Source organism: Geotrypetes seraphini, chromosome 3 (genome assembly GCF_902459505.1).
Source record: "Geotrypetes seraphini chromosome 3, aGeoSer1.1, whole genome shotgun sequence".
In the NCBI taxonomy this organism is placed as follows: Eukaryota; Metazoa; Chordata; class Amphibia; order Gymnophiona; family Dermophiidae; genus Geotrypetes; species Geotrypetes seraphini.
Window position 1 is genome coordinate 325798068 of NC_047086.1, and position 19652 is coordinate 325817719.

The 19652-nt window shown below is 37.5% G+C and overlaps 1 protein-coding gene across 8 annotated transcripts in view; it reads right to left on the bottom strand.

Annotated features, from left to right (window-relative positions):
- Positions 1-19652, bottom strand: part of RALGAPA2 (Ral GTPase activating protein catalytic subunit alpha 2) — a 1036168-nt gene that overhangs the window by 393071 nt on the left and 623445 nt on the right. For all 8 annotated transcript variants that reach the window (XR_004538694.1, XR_004538695.1, XM_033936259.1 and 5 more), the window contains one exon: positions 2700-2883. Coding sequence is in view for 6 of the 8 variants with exons in the window: in XM_033936259.1 (XP_033792150.1) it covers positions 2700-2883 (184 nt within the window). In the remaining 2 variants the exon portion in view is untranslated. The remainder of the gene's footprint in view (positions 1-2699; positions 2884-19652) is intronic.

Here is a 19652-nt window from a genome sequence, read left to right on the forward strand (position 1 = left end):
GTTCACCTTCCAAGTATTAACATGCCTAGAAGATACAGAGAAAATAAAATTTTAATGGATACTTGGAAAACGTTGAGATTTATAAGTAAATTAACACCTATCCCAATAAACAAATCAACTAATCAATCTCTATGGATAAACTCCAAGATCAAAATTGGCGGAGCTCAAATCCTTTGGAAGAACTGGATTATTGCAGGCATTAGATCTTTGGATGACGTTATTTCAGAAGGTAAACTGCTGGATTTTTCACAATTGCAACATAGATTTGGTCTTAATAAAACACAAAGTTTTAAATGGTTGCAATTGAAGCAGGCCATTCAGGTTGGGTTCCCTGAATAGAAAACATTGAATAATCAATATAGTTTAAAGTTCTTATGTTTTCAAGCAGACTTCCTAGGACATCAAGCCGCATTGTGGTATAAATTAATATCTGAATATTTGAATAAAAAACCAAAAAATGGTCTAAGAGATATTTGGAGCATTGAGATTAAGCATCAAATTAATGCATCTCAATGGCCACTAATTTGGTCTTGGAGAATGAAATGTACAGTGTCAGCATCTATGAGACAAACTTGGTTCTTTTTATTACATAGAGCTTTTTGGACCCCTACACGTTTGCAAAAATTAGACAGTTCTAAGTCCAATAAATGCTGGCACTGTAATCTGGAACCAGGGACTTTAGATCACTTACTATATCATTGTCCCTACATTAAAAGTTTTTGGAATTCAATTTGGCCACAAATTAATAAATTGATGGAAAATCATATAGCAATATCATATGATACGATATTATTTGGAATGATGATGAGGAAAAAAAGTCAAATTTCATCAGAAAATAACAAGCTTTTATTAATTATGACAGGGGTTGCCATTCAGCATATAACTAATAATTGGAAGAATTATAATAACCTAAATTATACATTTTGGTGGAATACAATATGTCATATATTTAAAATGGAAAGAACAATAGCAATACAAAGAGGGACATATACTAAATTTATAAAAATATGGGGGCCATTGACAAAATACTGCAATGAATAAATAGTAGGATTTCTCTTCTTCTTTTCTTCTTTTAAATATCTTTTTTGTGATGCACATAGAGGGGGGGTAATGAAAATAATTTCTACATAATATGTTATAATATGTTATACAATATGTAATGTATGAATGAAAAGTAATAGAAGGGTGGGGGGAGGGAGGGGGATAAAAATATATTTAGAATATGATGTATTAGATATAAAAATGATATTGTGTATTTATCAATTGTAATTTAATATTTTGTACACTTTATGTAAAATTTGAAAATTAAAAATAATATATAAAAAGTAATAGAAGGGTGGGGGGAGGGAGAGGGGGAAAAATAAATTTAGAAATATGATGTATTAGATATAAAAGTGATATTCTGTATTCATCAATTGTAATTTAGTATTTTGTACACTTTATGTAAAATTTGAAAATAAAAAATAATAAGGAAAAAAAAAAAAGAACAATGGATGGAAGAGTACAAACTGAAGCTTAATACCGACAAAACAAAAATTTTTCTGGCCACACCTGGTAAAAAAGAAGGTAGAACAGAGCTAGATGGAATTTATACTCGCTCAGTCCCATAATCAAAATTTTAGGGATCAAGACTTATCAATGAAAGCTTACACCAACTATCTGGTTTGAAAAAGTTTCCACATACTGTGGAAATTATGCACTGTTAGTGCATACTTTAACACTTCTCCCTTTAGATTATTAGTGCAATCTTTGATTCTCAGTACTTTGGATTTTTGTATCATCATCTATTATGCAGGTCTTTAAAAAAATCTCTATAGATTGCGAATGATTCAAAATACTGCTGTAAGGTTAATTTTTAATCGAAAGAAATCAAACCATGTTACATCTTATTATTGAAGGTTGCACTGGCGCCCAATTGAAGCTAGAGTAACATTCAAATTCAGATTATTTTGTTATAAGGTACTACACGGTCTCAAAGCAAATTATATGGTGGATCATTTTACATTTGACAATTCTAGACGCTCTCAATGATCCCTCACATTTTTTTTTGCCTTTCCTTCAGTTAAGCTGCTGGTACAAAAAATATTTTAATAGACTACTTTTATTTCAAGCAGCTATAAGAGATAAGGAGTTTAGTCACTTAATTGTTAATGCTTCATCTTATCATTTTTAGGAAACTTACGATAAATTCTTGAAAGATTAAGCAGTGTAATTCTCTGAATTTGTTTAGCTCTTTGAATTGTAAACCACATAGAACTGAAGGGTAATGAAGTATACAAATACTTTGTTATGCTTACCAAATCTACTTAGCCAAGCCTCTATGCCTCCAAATTGTTGGGGCCACCAAGATGCTGCTTCTTATTAAAGTCTTGAGGACCAATCAGGTCCCACAGGCCACGACCATTAATTTATGAGAGGTTCTATGCAAAGACTTACTGAGCTCATGATTGCTTAGGCCACTATGCGGTTCTAAACATAGAACATCAGCCTGCAGCTGTGCAGACCCTAGTTCCAAGTTATTAGGAACACACTTTGCCCTAGATCCTTAAATCAACTCCATCTACTAGCTAGAGAGCAACCTAGGACTAGAGTTATTTAGCTTGAAATCTCAGAAAAACAACTGCTGCAATGATTTTATGACTCCATGATAGTTACTACAGAAATACTGGCAATATTAATGTTATAACTTATGGACTTACCCTCAGCCACAGTAAGAAGATCACCTAAATCTATAAAAGAATAATTGTGCTGTGGTTCCGAATTCTTGATATTTCCCAATACTAAAAATGGATCATAATCAACAGAAGTGAGATCTGCAAGACTCAATATGTAATTGCTTTGCTGTATGTATGTGCTTGAACCATAGACACAACAATGTAGTACCTATAAGAAAGAAAGAAACAGAAAATAAGGGACAAATATACTATTTTAATCAGCTATGAACATACAATGCACAATATGTTTATGTTTTATTAATATTTGATATACCGCTTAAGCATATTACAGATCTAAGCGGTTACAATAAAATAAAGGTACTTAAGACTTTTTTATAAATTCATACTTATATCATTGAAGTATAAACTGCCTCTTCTTTGAATTGAGTCTCCATTTTTCTTTAAAAAAGAAATACAGGGCTGGCCAGTCCATGGCTCAGCTTGGAGAGTAAATATTGCACAGGTGAATACAACCCCAGGTAACAGTTAATCAAGGCCATTGCTTAGGGCTGATATTTGGTGGTCAGATTTTATGTATGATTGATTACTTGTATTTATGTATGATTGGTTATTTGTATGAAAGTAGACGTTATTATAATTTTATGGTGTTCCTTTCTCCTATTCTTTGTTTTTAAATTGTAAGCCGCCTAGACCATTTGCATTGGCGGGATATCAAATGAACAATAAACATAGTGTTGCCCTTTCACCGGGCAAGAGGAGGTGGTCCTCAGGAAGGAAGCTGAATATATGCTTGAGCCTGAAATCAGTTTAGAGAGGTCCCAGAGTGAGAAGAGGCTTCCATAGCTAGAGGCTGATACAAGCCTGAAGAAACAGACTATCTGAGGAAGGAGTCCCCAAGAGGAAGAGGACATGAGTTGATACAGAGTTCTAGAAAAAGAAAAAACTGAGCCTGTGAGTGAAATAAAAGTTTTCCTCATACATTCCACACGTGTTGGTGCTATTTGTGTGAAGGTGAACAAAGGGGGTTCCTGGAAAACCTGGCCAGGATATCCCACAGTGTCATGATTATAGATTTCCCAAATTAACCCTTGTACTTTATACCTGGCCAAGGATTGCAACTCCAGTGAAATGATTAGGCAAGCTGGAGACAAGGGGGGAATAAAATAGAAGAAAAATTCCCATGTAGTTGTGAATGATGCCTCAGGGAAGTTAACAAGGGAGGGGAAAAAATAGAGAAATGGGAAATATGAAGGAAACTGATAAATGAAAAGGTGGTCTGACCTGAAAAGATTGCTCTTATCTTCTAAAAATACAAACATTATACATCCTTAAATTCAAATGGAATTCTAATTGATTTCAAAATGAATTAAAGGGAAGACAACAGGAGTATGAGGAGCCTGTGAGCTATAGATGAGCAGCTGCTCAGACAGACACCTGAGACTGCACAGTGACAAGATATTACTGACTCTGCCCCCTACCTCCAGTACATCTGGAGTGCTGAGTGCATGAAGGAAGTGAGAGAAAGGCCAGGAATCTGAGGAGCCTATGGGCCATGTAGAGGAGCAGCTAAGTAGATCAACTAAATGCTTGATACTACACACTGGAGTGACTTACCAACTCCACACCTTACCTCTGGTACATCTTCTGAATGTGCAAGGGCATGTGGCATGCCCCTTTGGAGCTCCTTCAGAGCACTTTGGAACTCTGGAACTTTTCTGAGTTACTCCTCTTTTTATTTTTTATCTTTTTAATAGCTTTTCCTTTTTATTAAAATGCTAAAGAACACTACTATGTAACATGGTTTTTATTCCTGGGCATTAAGTGTAATTTTCTAATTGCTCATGCCTAAAAAGTATAGAAAATGTCTTTATTTCCATAAAACTTTGCGTTTGTGGCCAGGATAGTCAAATTTTGCAATTAACTTATTTAAAGTGTGAAAATGCCAAATTTTTATCTTGTCATTCTTATAAAGTCATAAAAATCAACATATGAATCACAATTAACATGTATTTATACTGAAGTTATACAAAGATGACCACAGAAAATTTAGAAATGAGTAGATTCTCAATTATACTGTAAGTCACTTTAATGAATCAGCCCCCAGATGTAGTCTTCCATCATGTTCTCGTTATATTATAGTTGGTAGCAGCATTTGAAGTCCAGTATATCCTGGCAAAAGTGCTCACCTTGCTCCTCCAAGTATGCTCTCATGTTCTCCATGAATGTCTCAAGCTGAGCATCAAGGACATGGACTTTGAGAGACATCCTATTTAGTGGAGCTCGGACAAAGGAGGACTGTGAAAAATTGCAAAGGGACTTGGACAAATTGGGGGAATGGGCAGAGAGATGGCAGATGAAGTTCAATGTTGAGAAGTGTAAAGTATTGCATGTGGGAATCAGAAACCCGAGGCACAGCTATACGATGGGAGGGATGTTATTGAATGAGAGTACCCAAGAAAGGAACTTGGGGGTAATGGTGGACATGACAATGAAGCCGACGGCACAGTGCGCAGCGGCCGCTAAGAGAGCGAATAGAATGCTGGGTATAATCAAGAAGGGTATTACAACAAGAACGAAAGAAGTTATCCTGCCGCTGTACCGGGCAATGGTGCGTCCGCATCTTGAGTACTGCGTCCAGTATTGGTCACCATACCTTAAGAAGGATATGGTGTTACTCGAGAGAGTTCAGAGGAGAGCGACATGACTGATTAAGGGGATGGAAAGCCTTTCATACGCTGAGAGATTGGAGAAACTGGGTCTCTTTACCCTGGAGAAGAGAAGACTTAGAGGGGATATGATAGAGACTTACAAGATCATGAAGGGCATAGAGAGAGTAGAGAGGGACAGATTCTTCAAACTTTCAGAAAATAAAAAAACAAGAGGGCATTCGGAAAAGTTGAAAGGGGACAGATTCAAAACGAATGCTAGGAAGTTCTTCTTTACCCAACGTGTGGTGGACACCTGGAATGTGCTTCCAGAAGATGTTATAGGGCAGCGAACGGTACTGGGGTTTAAGAAAGATTGGACAATTTCCTGCTGGAAAAGGGGATAGAGGGGTATAGATAAAAGATTACTGCACAGGTCCTGGACCTGATGGGCCGCCGCATGAGCGGACTGCTGGGCGCAATGGACCTCAGGTCTGACCCAGCGGAGGCATTTCTTATGTTCTTATCCTACAGTCCATTTTACTGTAATTCTTCACCAGACTCCACATCGTTTTCAGCCTTGTGATTGCCCAGGAATCCCCAAACTGCAGTGACAAAGCTGTTCCAAGCTACTTTCTCCTTCCTAGATAGCTTCTTAGGAAATTCTCTTTCCTAGTTAGGTTCTTAGGAAATTGCACTCCAGGATCTTCTTTATCTGTGGTCCAACAAAGACACCAGCCTTGACTTTTGCCTCAGACAGATTAGGGTACTTGAAGGCTGCTGACCCTTTTTCTAGAGCTCTGATAAATTGTTTCATTAGGCCCAACTTGGATGTGCAGTGGTGGCATCTGCATCTTCCAGAAGTCCACCAGTAGTTGCCATTTGACAGAGTTTCTCTCCACAGCATTGTTTACTTTTTTGCCTGCCGCCGATGCACATTGGGAAGAAGATTTCATTGTATTGTGTACAATGATACACAGATTCTTTTCTTGGGCACTAACCCCCAAGGTGGACCCTAGCATCTGGTAACTGTGATTTGGGTTATTCTTCACCAACATGCATCACTTTGCATTTGTCTACATTAAATTTCATCTGCCACTTGGATGCCTAGTCTTCCAATTTCTTAAGGTTTGCCTGCAATTTTTCACAATCTGCATGTGTTTTAACAACTTTGAACAGTTTAGTGTCATCTGCAAATTTAATCACCTCACTCGTCGTTCTAATTTCCAGATCATTTATAAATAAGTTAAAAAGCACCGGTCCCAATACAGATCCCCGTGGCACTCCACTGTTTATATTCTCCTCCATTGAGAAAAATGACCATTTTACCCTATCCTCTTGTTTTCTATCCGACAACCAAATCCTAATCTACAACTGAACTTTGCCACCTATCCCATGACTTTGTTTTATCAAGAGCCTCTCATGAGGAACTTTATCAAAAGCTTTCTGAATATCTAGACACACTACATCATATCTTCAAAGAAATCAAGCAAATTGGTGAGGCAAGATCTCCCTCAGCTGAACCTATGCTGACTCTGTCTTGTTAAATCATGTTTGACTATGTGTTCCACAATTTTATTTTTTATAATTATTTCCACCATTTTGCCCGGTACTGAAGTCAGGCTTACTGGTCTGTAATTTCCCAGATCTGCCCTGGAACCCTTATCTTCCAGAGTTTTTGAACAGTGCTTGCATGTGAAGTGAGGTGTCCAAAGTTTGTCTTGATCCCTGACATTCCAAAATATGCTTTGTAGTCATCGCACATCTTAGCAGAAGCTTCAATGAAGTACTTTTTCCTTCTTGTTTTGATAAATTGGCCACATACATAGCAAAATGTGCCTTAGTAAAAGGGCCACTAAGGGCTCCTTTTACTAAGGTGCGCTAGCATTTTTACTGCACACTAACCATGCGCTAAATGAAAAATACTTATGCAAGCTCTATGGAGGCGTTAGAGTTTAGCGCGTGCGGTATTGTTGCGCGCGCTAAAACCACTAATGCACCTTAGTAAAAGGAGCCCTAAGTTTACTCAGATTGGAATCAATCTGGAATGTTCTGAAAAAAAAAAAAAATAACTTTCAAAAATATCAATGTCCTGGTCACAAAAGCAAAGTTTGAAAGAAATGATAGCCATTTTCTATATTTTTGTGGCATAGGCAATTTTGCATGAGGTAAAACTCTTTATAGTTTATAAATCTTTCCTTTTGGCTGTCTTAATAATAATATTGTAATTTATAGCTAAAGAGACATATGATCAAGAAACTGTTTATTTTACATTTGTGATTATGATAAACATACTGAGGGCCTCAAAATAGTACCTGGCGGGCCGCATATGGCCCCCGGGCCACGAGTTTAAGACCACTGTTCTAAGCTTACCACCTCTACTCCAGTGGGAAAACGGCCAATGGACAAACACCTGGTAGTTGCCCTCATAACCATATATCTCCACTTTCTTTGGAAGGTGTATCACTAACGTCCTCTTTTACAAAGCAGCGCTAGCGGCTGTGCTGCGCTAATGGCCCCGAAGCCCATAAAGATTTAGGGCTCCTTTTACAAAGCCGCGCTAGGGCCTTAACAAGCGGAATAACGTGAGCTAAATTGCCGTGTGCGCTAGCTGCTACCGCCTCCTTTTGAGCAGGCGTTAGATTTTCTGCTAGCACACGCGCTAATCTGGTGCGTGTGCTAAAACCGCTAGTGCAGCTTCGTAAAAGCAGCCCTTAAAGAGCTACAGGGCTGTTGCTGTGCGGCTTTGTAAAAGAGGCAGTAAGTTTCAGCAACAGAACTTCCCTTCACCCCCACCATCTCCTGCAATTAATGCTCAGGTGGGTACTATTACCAAAGTGTTGCTGTGACCAACTGAACATGCTTCTCCCTCTGGTACCCCGACTCTTGAACATCCTAGTCTACAGCCTGTTGTTTTGATCAGGCTCCAGATTTGCCTTCTGCTATTTCTACTGAAGGAGAAATTTCATTAATGGATATTTGGCAGGTTTCTTCAAAGACTGATGGGTTGTTAAAGGGGAAAGTTATACATCTATATGAATTTACTTCTAATATGGTTACAAACTTCTCTGTTTTACAAAATAAGGTTACTAGCTTAGAATTTACAACAACTATGCACAAGCTTAGAATTTACAACAACTATGCGCAATCACAGGTTCAAATCTTATAGGCAAGTTAATGGTTCTGCAGTATAGGGGAACCTAGCTTTACATTATAAAATTGAATTACATAAAAATTAATTACTTATTAAAAATGGTGATTTTTTTAAATTTTCCAATGACTTATTTGATTTCACCTGAAATTTTGGTAAGGAAATATTTTACAGAGGTCTTACACCTGGAGCATGGAGAGACACTCTCTCCAAGTGTTTACCTCCCAAAATCAGTAATAATAATAATAATAACTTTATTCTTGTATACCGCCATACTCAGTGAGTTCTAGGCGGTTCACATTAGTTAAACATGGATTACATGAAGTTAAGAATTAGTTAAGAATTAGTTAAACAGATTTACATTAATTAAATATAATTACATGCATTGTTACATGTGGTTCACATTAATTAAACATAGTTATATGCAGTTAAGTAATAATTGAACAGAATTGCATAGAGTTAGGTGTTAAAATGAGCAGGGATGCAGGCAGCGGAGAGGATGAAATTGGGGAGTAGGATAAGGTGGGTCGGGGGGGTGGGGGTGAGGCGAGATGAAAGAAAAGGGGGGAGGGGGCCTTTAAGTGTCGTGGCGTTGGAAAAGGTGTATTTTGAGTAGTTTTCTAAAGCTGAGGTAGGTTGGAGCTTCGAGGATTAGTTGGGTTATCCATGGGTTTAGCTTGGCGGCCTGGAAGGCACTCTCAGCAAGCACTGATAGCTACTGCATGAGTTTTGAATCTAATTTAAAATTTATCTTATTTGTTTTTATGATTTAAAATTTCATTGTTATTTTAACTGTGTTAAGGCTTTATTGTGTTTTTATTTTTTTAGCTGTTACCTTTGTGATCTCTCTGCCCCTCAAACTTCCGGTACATGACTCTTAAAACCAGTCACTTTGCGGCGCACGCCAAAGGAGCGCGCTTAAGGAGCAGGTTCTGCTCCTTAATGCGCTCCTTTATGCGATACTGCAATGCGTACTAAGGAGTTTTCTAAATTTCCCTTTTAAAAATAAAAAATTTATACAAAAAAGTAATAACATTTCATATCTTTGCTTAATAGCCTTCCTTTTTGGTGCCATTCTATTCGAAACAGAAATAAATAATCCTCATATCCATATAATTGACTTTGCAGATATGGAAAATAGTTTGTCTATTCCGGTTTTTTGGGGTCACAGACCCATTCCAAATAAATCCATTCATAGGAATTCTCATTCAGTTTTGCCATCAAATTTAAAATCACTCCTTACAAATAATACATTTTCTTCGAGTTCTAAATTACCTTTAAATCTTAAGCCCCAATCATTAAATATAGGTTTAATCAATATTCGTTCAATTAAAACAAAATTTCATCTCATTAAAGATCTTGTCATAGACCAATCGTTAGATATATTATTCCTAACTGAAACTTGGTTATCAGAAGGTGATGAAGCCTATCTTACATTTGCCTGCCCAGACGGTTTTTCTTTTTTTTATAATCATCGGACCAATAAAAAAGGTGGAGGTTTAGCTGTAATATTTAGAGAATTCTTATTGACTCAGGTAGACAAATCTACAGGCTCTGTGCCCATTGAATTTTTACATTTAACCATACAAACAAAACCCAGAACAGATATATTGCTAATTTATCTCCCTCCACCGATAAACTCTGATAATATGGCTTTTCTGATGTCTTTACTGTTTGAATTTGGCAGTTCTTCCTCAAATCCATTAATTTTAGGGGATTTCAACATCCATTTCGATGATCAAAATAACAATTTCACTAAAACAGTTCTTTCCTATATCAATCAATTAGACCTGTATTCATTAATAACCCAACCAACACATCAAGCAGGGCACACCATCAACACAGTGTTAATTCCAATTTCGGCAAAGAACAATTTTTCCTTAAATTGTTGTCATTCAGTTCCCTGGTCTGATCACTTTTTGATTTCACTAACATATGTTAGCCTTTTTACCAGACCTAATTCTACACGACAAACAATTTCATACAGGAATTTTAAGGATCTCTCATATGATTCAATTCAATCTACGTTTCAACTAGATTTTTCAAAATCAACTACTACTTCAATAGATGATTTAACCAACTTATGGAATAATGCCATTCAAACTACTTTAAATAAACTTGTTCCAATACAAAAAAAGATCATTTCTGCTCGAAAATTTAGTAATCCTTGGTTTACCACAGATCTTTTACTCCTTAAGAAACAATTAAGATCTCTTGAACGGAGATGGAGGAAGGATAAATCCCAGGAAAATCTTTTGACATACAGGGACCATATGAAATTTTATAAAACAAAAATTAATCAAACTAAAATGAAATACTACTCTGAAAAGATTTTTAAAGCTAAAAATCCTTCAATGCTTTATAACATTCTTAACAAGATAACATCTCAAAAAATACAAAATGATTCCAATGGCATAGTCCCAACAGCCCAGGAAATTGCTGACTACCTTACAGAGAAAATTACTAATATTAGGAAGTCATTTACAAATCTCTCACTTATAAGTGATTCTGAACAGACCAATTCTGATTTGCTATCCTCTAAATGTTCGAAATTCAAAATGCCTAGTTTAAATGAGATAGAAATTGTTCTAAAAACTCTGAATTGCAAAAGTTCAAAAGCTGACCTAATACCACCAGTGGCGTACCAAGGGGGGGGGCGGGGGGGGCGGTCCGCCCCGGGTACCAAGCCCTGAGGGGGTGCTCCCGGTCCGGTCCAGTTACCCCCCCCTGCGCCGGGTGTCGCGTCTGGAAACAGCCTGCAGCAAGATCGCGATGCCAGAGATCTTTGCCTGCTTCGACTGTTTCCTCCGCCACGGTCCTGCCCCTCCTCTGATGTCAGAGGAGGGGCGGGACCGCGGCGGAGGAAACAGCCGAAGCAGGCAAAAATCTCTGACATCGCGCGATCTTGTTGCAGGCTGTTTCCCCAGGGCAGTAGCGTACCAAGGGGGGCGAGGGGGAGGTCCATCCCGGGTGCCGCCTTAGGGGGGGTGCACAGCTGGCCCGGTCCCTATCGCGCTCCTACCCTCCCAGCGAAAGCAGCATCGGCGCCATTATCGAAAAAGGTAATGGCGCCAGGCCTTGGAGCACCAAGGCAGACCGCTTCTCCCCCCTCCCAGCCGAAACCCCGCTGACCATCCTATCTCTCTCCCCCCCAAGTGAACCTTTCTGACCCTCCCAGCGAAAGCAGCAAACCTCCCTCCAGTAGCGTCGGCTTTATCCTCCCTCTGCCGCATCACTGATGACGTCATCAGTAACGCGGCAGAGGGAGGAGAAAGCCGCGAAGGAGGTTTGCTGCTCTCGCTGGGAAGGTCGGAAAGGTTCACGGGGGGGGGGGGAGATAGGAGGGTCAGCGGGGGTTCGGCTGGGAGGGGGGAGAAGCGGACTGCCTCGGTGCTCCATTACCTTCTTCGGGCAGCAGCAGCGTTTACAATTCGCTGCTGTTGCCGGCTTCAGGCCTTGTTCTCTGCCGGGTCCTGCCTACTTCCAGTTTTCATGAAGACAGGACCCGACAGAGAGGAAGGCCTGAAGCGGGCAACATCAGTGAATTGTGAATGCTGCTGCTGCCCGATGAAGTTCAGGACATCGGGGAAGGAGCAGGGAGAAATCGGCTGCTGGCTTGGGGGTGAGGGTAGGGAAAGAATCGTGGAAGTGGAGAAATCAGCACGATGGCTTTGTGCAGGCTAGGGGGAGAGAGAAAGAAAGGAAAAAATAAAGAGGGGGGGCCAGGGGGAGAGAGAAAGAAAGGCAGAAAGAAAGAGGGGGACCAAGGGGAGAGAAAGAAAGGCAGAAATAAAGAGGGGGACCAAGGGGAGAGAAAGAAAGGCAGAAATAAAGAGGGGGTCAAGGGGGAGAGAAAGAAAGGCAGAAAGAAAGAGGAGGGCCAGGGGGAGAGAGAAAGAAAGGCAGAAAGAAAGAGGGGGACCAAGGGGAGAGAAAGAAAGGCAGAAATAAAGAGGGGGGTCAAGGGGGAGAGAAAGAAAGGCAGAAAGAAAGAGGGGGGCCAGGAGGAGAGAGAAAGAAAGGCAGAAATAAAGAGGGGAGCCAGGGGGAGAGAGAAAGAAGAAGGATCAGAAGAAGGACCAGAGACTCATGAAATCACCAGACAAAAAAGTAGGAAAAATGATTTTATTTTCAACATAGTGATCAAAATGTGTCCGTTTTGAAAATTTATATCTGCTGTCTATATTTTGCACTATGGCACCCTTTTACTAAACCGCAATAGAGTTTTTTAGCGCAGGGAGCCTATGAGCGTCGAGAGCAGCGTGGAGCATTCAGCGCAGCTCCCTACGCTAAAAACCGCAATCGCAGTTTAGTAAAAAGGGAGGGGGAATATTTGTCTATTTTTGTATAGTTGTTACTGAGGTGACATTGCATAAAGTCATCTGCCTTGACCTCTTTGAAAACCCGCGGAATATAAATGATAATTAACATTTTCTCTGCGTACAGCGTGCTTTGTGTTTTTAAAATTTTATTGTTGGTAGATCATTTTGACTTGGCCACAAAGGTAAGGGGGAGGGAGGGAGGGGAACTGCTGAAAGACATCTAATAATCCTTGCAGGCTTGACTGCAGGGAATTATTTTTGTAAAATCATGTTTTGTTATGTGACTGGCATTATCTAGACTTTAATTTCTATGAATGAATAGAATGAAAATGATATAAAATTACTTGCTTGTTTTTATGTGCGTGCGCTGAAGGAAAGTGGAGAGAGAGTGGGCTGAGGATGCTGAAGGGAAATGGGGAAGAGAGTGGGGAGAAGACGCTGATTTATAAATTGACAATTGTACAGAATATTGTTTCTTTTTATACTTTAATATAAACAATTCAAGGCTTGTGTGGATGGAATCAGGTGGTTTGCGGGGATGGGGACCGAGCTTACGGGGATTAGTCCAATAAAATTGTATTTTTATATATCTCATTATTTGTTTTATTTTTATTTGTTAATTTATAAAGTGGTGATTGTTATGTATCAGTTTTTTCAAATTTACATCTACTGTCTTTATATTTTGCACTGTATTAGAGGACATGTGTTACTGTTTTTTGTGGTGTTGCATTGTATCCAGGGTCTGGTTTCTTGGAGGATCAGTTTAACTTTTGTCTACATATTTCTATTTTTAGTTTGTGATTATTCCATTTTGGGCGAGGGTGTATCTCTGTTCTGTGTGTATGAAAAAGACATAGTTTTCAGTTGGCATTGACTACAGGACCAATTGACTGTGCGGGATCTGGCTTGTTTAGTTTTACAATGTATGTGTTGGTGTTCTAGTGCTCACTGCAGTGTTTAAGATGCAGCCTTTTCCTAGGTACACTCTTGTGGTGCGATATGTAGATTGGTACTAAAAATCATATTTTTCATATAGATGGGGGGGGGTGTCAAAAAATGATGGGCCCTGGGTGCCACATACCCTAAGTACGCCACTGCCTGCAACTACTCCATATGTACTTCTAATGTCATGACAATTTAGACATAATTTATGTTTTGTTATGTTTGGAATAATGGTTACATATATGAGGTTCAATAAAAGAAAATTTTCACTGCCTGTTTCTATTCTGACCATTTATTCCATTTCATGGTTATTGCAAAAAAAAAAAAAAAAAAATTTTTACATGGGGGGGGGGGGGGGTGTCAAAAAATGATGGGCCCCGGGTGCCACATACCCTAGGTACGCCACTGAATACCACCATTACTTCTTAAACAATATTTTAAAATCTTTGGACCTCTGATTCATATATTAGTTATAGAGAGTTTAAATCAACATACGGTTCTCCTAAATTGGAAAAAATCATATATCCGTCCAATTATTAAGGATAAAAATGTAGGTCAAGATGAACTCTCCAATTATAGACCAATATCCACTATTCCATTCTTGGTTAAATTAACAGAAAAAATTGTTTTCAATCAGATATCTGAGTTTATAGAACAAACTAATGTGTTACATCCGAATCAAACAGGTTTTAGAAAACATCATAACACGGAACACTCTCTTCTTGGAATGACAACTTCAATTCAATATTTCCTAGATCACCATCAATCGGTGCTGTTAGTTTCTCTTGATCTGTCAACAGCGTTTGATACAATTGATCACCAATTACTCCTTGCTAGACTTCAATCTATTGGGGTTATAGATGAAGTTCTAGCTTGGTTCACATCTTACTTTAGTGAGCGTACTTCAATAGTTAATTTCAATAATTCTTCATCCCTTCCATCTCAGATTTCTCATGGGGTTCCACAAGGATCTATTCTCTCACCTTTACTTTTTAATATTTTTCTAGCTCCATTAATGACATTATGCCAATCAGTAGGATTTCATGTTTTTGCATATGCTGATGATATACAATTATTACACCCTCTAAATAATAATAATACAGTTGAAATTTCATCTATTAATGAGAAACTTGATCATGTATATCATTGGCTAGACAAAAACAGATTGGCTCTCAATCTTAAAAAAACCAATGTTATGTTATTTCCCTGGAAAGAGAATTTTTCTCTTGTTCATCCAATTTCAATTCATAATGTTCCCCTACAATTAGTTAAAAATATAAAAATTTTAGGTGTAATTTTTGATAATAAACTAAATTTCCATGACCATATCAGTAACATTGTGAAAATCACCTTTTATAGATTACGTAAAATTCGTTCCATCTCGAAATTCCTTTGTGCTAAATCACTCACTATACTGATTCACTCTTTGGTGATTTCTAAACTTGATTACTGCAACTCTTTATTCAAAGGAATTGCACAATATGAAATAAAACGATTACAAATTATACAAAATACAGCAATAAAATTAATAAATAATTCCAAAAAATTTGATCATGTAACACCACTTCTCAAAGAGGCTCATTGGCTTCCTGTTAATTACAGAATCACTTATAAGTTATGTATAATTATCTTTAAAACTTTGATTAACAAGACCCCTGCTTTTTTATATAGATCGCTTATTCCATATTCTGCAAAGAGAATCTTACGTTCTAGCGAACAAAATCTGCTAACGATCCCATCATTAAAAATTATTAATACAAGGAGACAATTTATTTTTTCTTGTACGGCACCGCAAACATGGAACGCCCTCCCTATTACTTTACGGAAAATTTAAAACTGAGTTAAAAACTTTCCTTTTTAAAGATGCCTTTTCTACATAATTTTATACTTCATGAATTATATTTATTTGGTTAAACCTGTTTTAACTATATCCCTTTTGTATTTTCCCTCAATGTTTCTTCTTTACTTTAAAATTGTATTTCATCCCTCCTTTCCCATTGTTTAACAATGTTCAAATTTAGAGTATTTTAGCCATTATTTAAATTGTATGTATTGTAATGTATTGCATTGTTATTGTTCTTTGATTTTACATTGTAAATTTTAAATGTAAATCGCTTAGAATATCCGATTAAGCGATTTATCAAGTCCCATAATAAACTTGAAACTTTTGTCAAAGAATTTATTGGAGTGACAGAGTTTTAGGGAGGGGAAAGCAAATAACTGGATTCTGCGGGAGTTCTTGTTTCTGTGATTCAGGATGAAGTGTGGGTTGATGTAGTTTGGGGCTAGGCCGAATACTGTTTTGTAGCAAAAACAGGCAAATTTAAATAGGACTCTGGATTCCAATGGTAGCCAATGAAGTTTGTGGTAGAAAGGGGTGACATGGTCCCAATTTTTCAAGCCGAATATAAGGCGGACAGCGGTGTTTTGGATCATTCTGAGTCTTCTGGTAGTTTGGTAGTAACTGGCTCTCAAGGTGGAACAGCTGAACCTAATACAGAGGCAGGTCAGCTGACTACCTTTTTAGAAGACTCACAAGATATAATAGCTTCTTGTGCTATTTTGTTGGTAGCCTTTACATCTGAAAAAGACAAATTGACGGTACTGAAATCTTACTTCAAGTTCAAAAATGTGCATTTCTGCGGCTAGGCAATATAAGTCTTTCTGGATGTAATGCACTCTACTGAATAGGGTAGGAAAATATTTCTTGGTTTAAAATCCAAGGTTTTGGTTTTGGCTTTGGGGGCAACTTTTCTCTTCCATTTTCACAGTATGCATGTGATGCACTATCAAGAAAAAAGTTAGGTATAATCCTTCACAACTGAAAAATTCATAGCAAACCATTAAAAAAAGGAGTAGATGGGTGCATATATAATTGTAGTATCTTTTTTGTTAGGATTAGAGTATTATATCTCTCTGTTACTTATGATGTAAATTTTGAAGTTGAATAGCTGGTTTTCCTCTCCCCCAGAGGTGAACTGGAGAACTGGGCTTACTATGCACTTATTCCTTAGAAAAATTTATTTTACTTTGTTGAATGGTTGTGTTCTTGTATGTATTTATTATACATGTATGAATATTTGGAAATGTGAATAAAGAAAATGAATTAAAAACTATAAATTATGCACTTACTGATTTGTTCTCTGCAAAAAAAAAAAAAAAAAGGGGGGGGGATGTTGTTTTGAATCATGAATAAAAACTGAACTTCATTTTGTACACATTAAACCCTAGTATACAAATGACAAGTCATCTTATTAGTCTCACAATTTTTAGATGTGATCGCTTCACAATTCTATTATAAAGAGAATAATTTTATAACAAGTCACCTAGATTTTGAGGTTGAGAAGATGCCTATTTTTGTAAAGACATATTTTTTTAAAGGCATATGCCTAAAGTGCCTTTGTAAAATATTAGGGGTAAACTGGCATAAACTATAGCTAGACTAAAACCACAAGCATTAGTGTTGAGTTACAGGGCTCCTTTTATCAAGAAGCAGCACAGCGTTTTACTACAGGTAGGAGAGGTAAATGTTCTGACGCTCATAGGAACTGAAAGAGTGTCTGAGCATTTACCTTGACGGCCCACAGTAAAACGTTCTACTGCTGCTTGATAAAAAGGAGCTGACAGTATTTTATAAAGAATTAACATAAATGGCAACTCTAACTTCACTCTACCCATTCTCTGCACCAGAATACACCAAAACAAGGATTGCCTAAAAGTATACACTTTTTTTGTCATCACACAGTTTTTTTATAAACAGTTTTTTTTATAAAAGCCCTTATATGGAAGTAAAACAGTGCTTTAAGTGCATTAAAAAGTTTATAACATTATGCCCAAAGCAAGCGATTTTCAGACTTATTGCTGTTAAGGGCATGGGTAATTTTTATATTATGTCTGTTTTCAAAATTAAATCGCACATGTTCTTTCATTTTCAAATTTCACACTGAAAAGCACCTGAGACTTACACCTCCCTTTCTCCAGGCACTTCTTTTTAGCCAAAAGAGAAGAATCAAAAACTTTAATGTGCTGTTTATTCCAGTGCCAAACTGGAATCTTGGGGTTTGCAATTTAGAATAAAAGCCAACAAGATAAATCAACATTTTTGGTAATAAGTACTTTGCTTAATCCCAACCCACAACAAGAAATAAGAATAGATAATACAATATATCCTTCCTTGAGTCACAATTGAAAATTCTAGGAGTAATTGTGGATAAATACTTAACTTTTGAACCTCAAGATATTTAGACTGTTGTGGAAACTTTGGAGAGTCAGATTTTATTTTGAGAGTGAGATATTTACCCCCTCTTCTACAAAGCCGTGCTAGCGGCTGCCACGCGGCAACAGCCCCAAAGCCCTTTATGGGCTTCAGTGCCGTTACCGCACAGCTTTGTAAAAGAGGGGGTTAGTGTATTAGTCCAAACTTTAATTGTAGCTCATAAAGGCTATTGTAATATCATTTATGTAGGATTCCAGGAATTAGTTTGCAGAAAACTCCAAACTGCTTTGAACACTTCAGCTCATTTAATGCACAGGGTCCCTAAATTCAGAAGAGCAACTCCACTGCTTGCTAAATTACCCTGGTTGCCATATGAAGCAAGGTTTGTTTTCAAAACTGTGCTCTTTTATATATCAGATATTGCATGGTATTTGCTCCTAGTTATATGACTTCATCTTTCTTCTAAGAATAGTGATATTTTTTCTAAACACTATGGAGGCGCGCGCAAAGTTTAAATTTGCCTGCTTCTGCTTCAAAGCACTACACGGACTTGCCCCTAAATATATAACTGACCTTTTTGTCTTCTCAGCCAACAGACACAAGAGAAGCTCACATTCCAACTTCGTTTCCCCCCCAGTGAGAGGTTGTAAACTGAAAAAACACCATGAATATCTTCTCTCGCACCAAGCAGCATCATGGGGTAAAGACCTAGAACAATTGCTTTCGCCCACTACTTATGAGGAATTTAGGAAACGTCTGAAAACACACCTGTTCCTAAAGTATCTAGACAACTGATCCTCTCTTCTCTCTCCCCTCTATAGCGATTAACTTGTTCTATTGATCACTTTCTCCTCAAAAATGGATTTCCTGTCCTATTAACCCTCTTTCTTCCCCTCTTAAAGTCAATCAATTTGTACCTTTGCTTAATCTTTGTAAACCGCATAGAACTTCACGGTATTGTGGTATATTAGCTGTTATTATTATTATTTGAGATTAAATTATCCATCGGTAAAGTGTGTAGTACTGTATATAAAATGAGTTTAACTAAATTTTCTTATCACACCGTGTTTTGGTAGAATCACTTACCATAGGAAATGAGATGTATGCCTAGGCATAATAAACTCTGAAACTATTAAAGACTTATCAATTTCAGAAATTTATGGTAAACAATGCTTAATAATTGAAGAGTAGAAAGCCAAAAATAGACTAATTTACAGGGTAATGTCCTGTTTTGCTTGATAAGTAAGCCATGCTGAATTAGTACTGGCTAGCATGGGTTAGAAATAACCAATGTAATGTAATGTTTGCTGAATTTATCTTTTTTCTTGAGGGCCTTTTTTGGGGGGGAGGTTGGTTCATTTCTGATAATAATTTTCAGTAGGTACATGGAAAATCTCTCAGCTTCAATTTTTTCTGCTTTTATGGATTTCTTCTGTAGCTGGAGTATAACCTACTTTCTTTTCAATTAATAAACACAAATGAACTACTCAGAAAAACAAATCAAGAGCTGAATGGAAAAATTTATTTCACAAAAAGCCATTCAAGAAATCCAAAAACAAAACTAGAAACCTCTAGGAGGAAACAAAAAAAACTTTCATCCAAAAGGCAGAGAAAAGACCTCAGTCTCACCTTAGTTGCAGAACAGTTCTAACTTTTGCATCGGCTTCTCTAAAGGCCAAATACTCGTAACTTAGAAACATG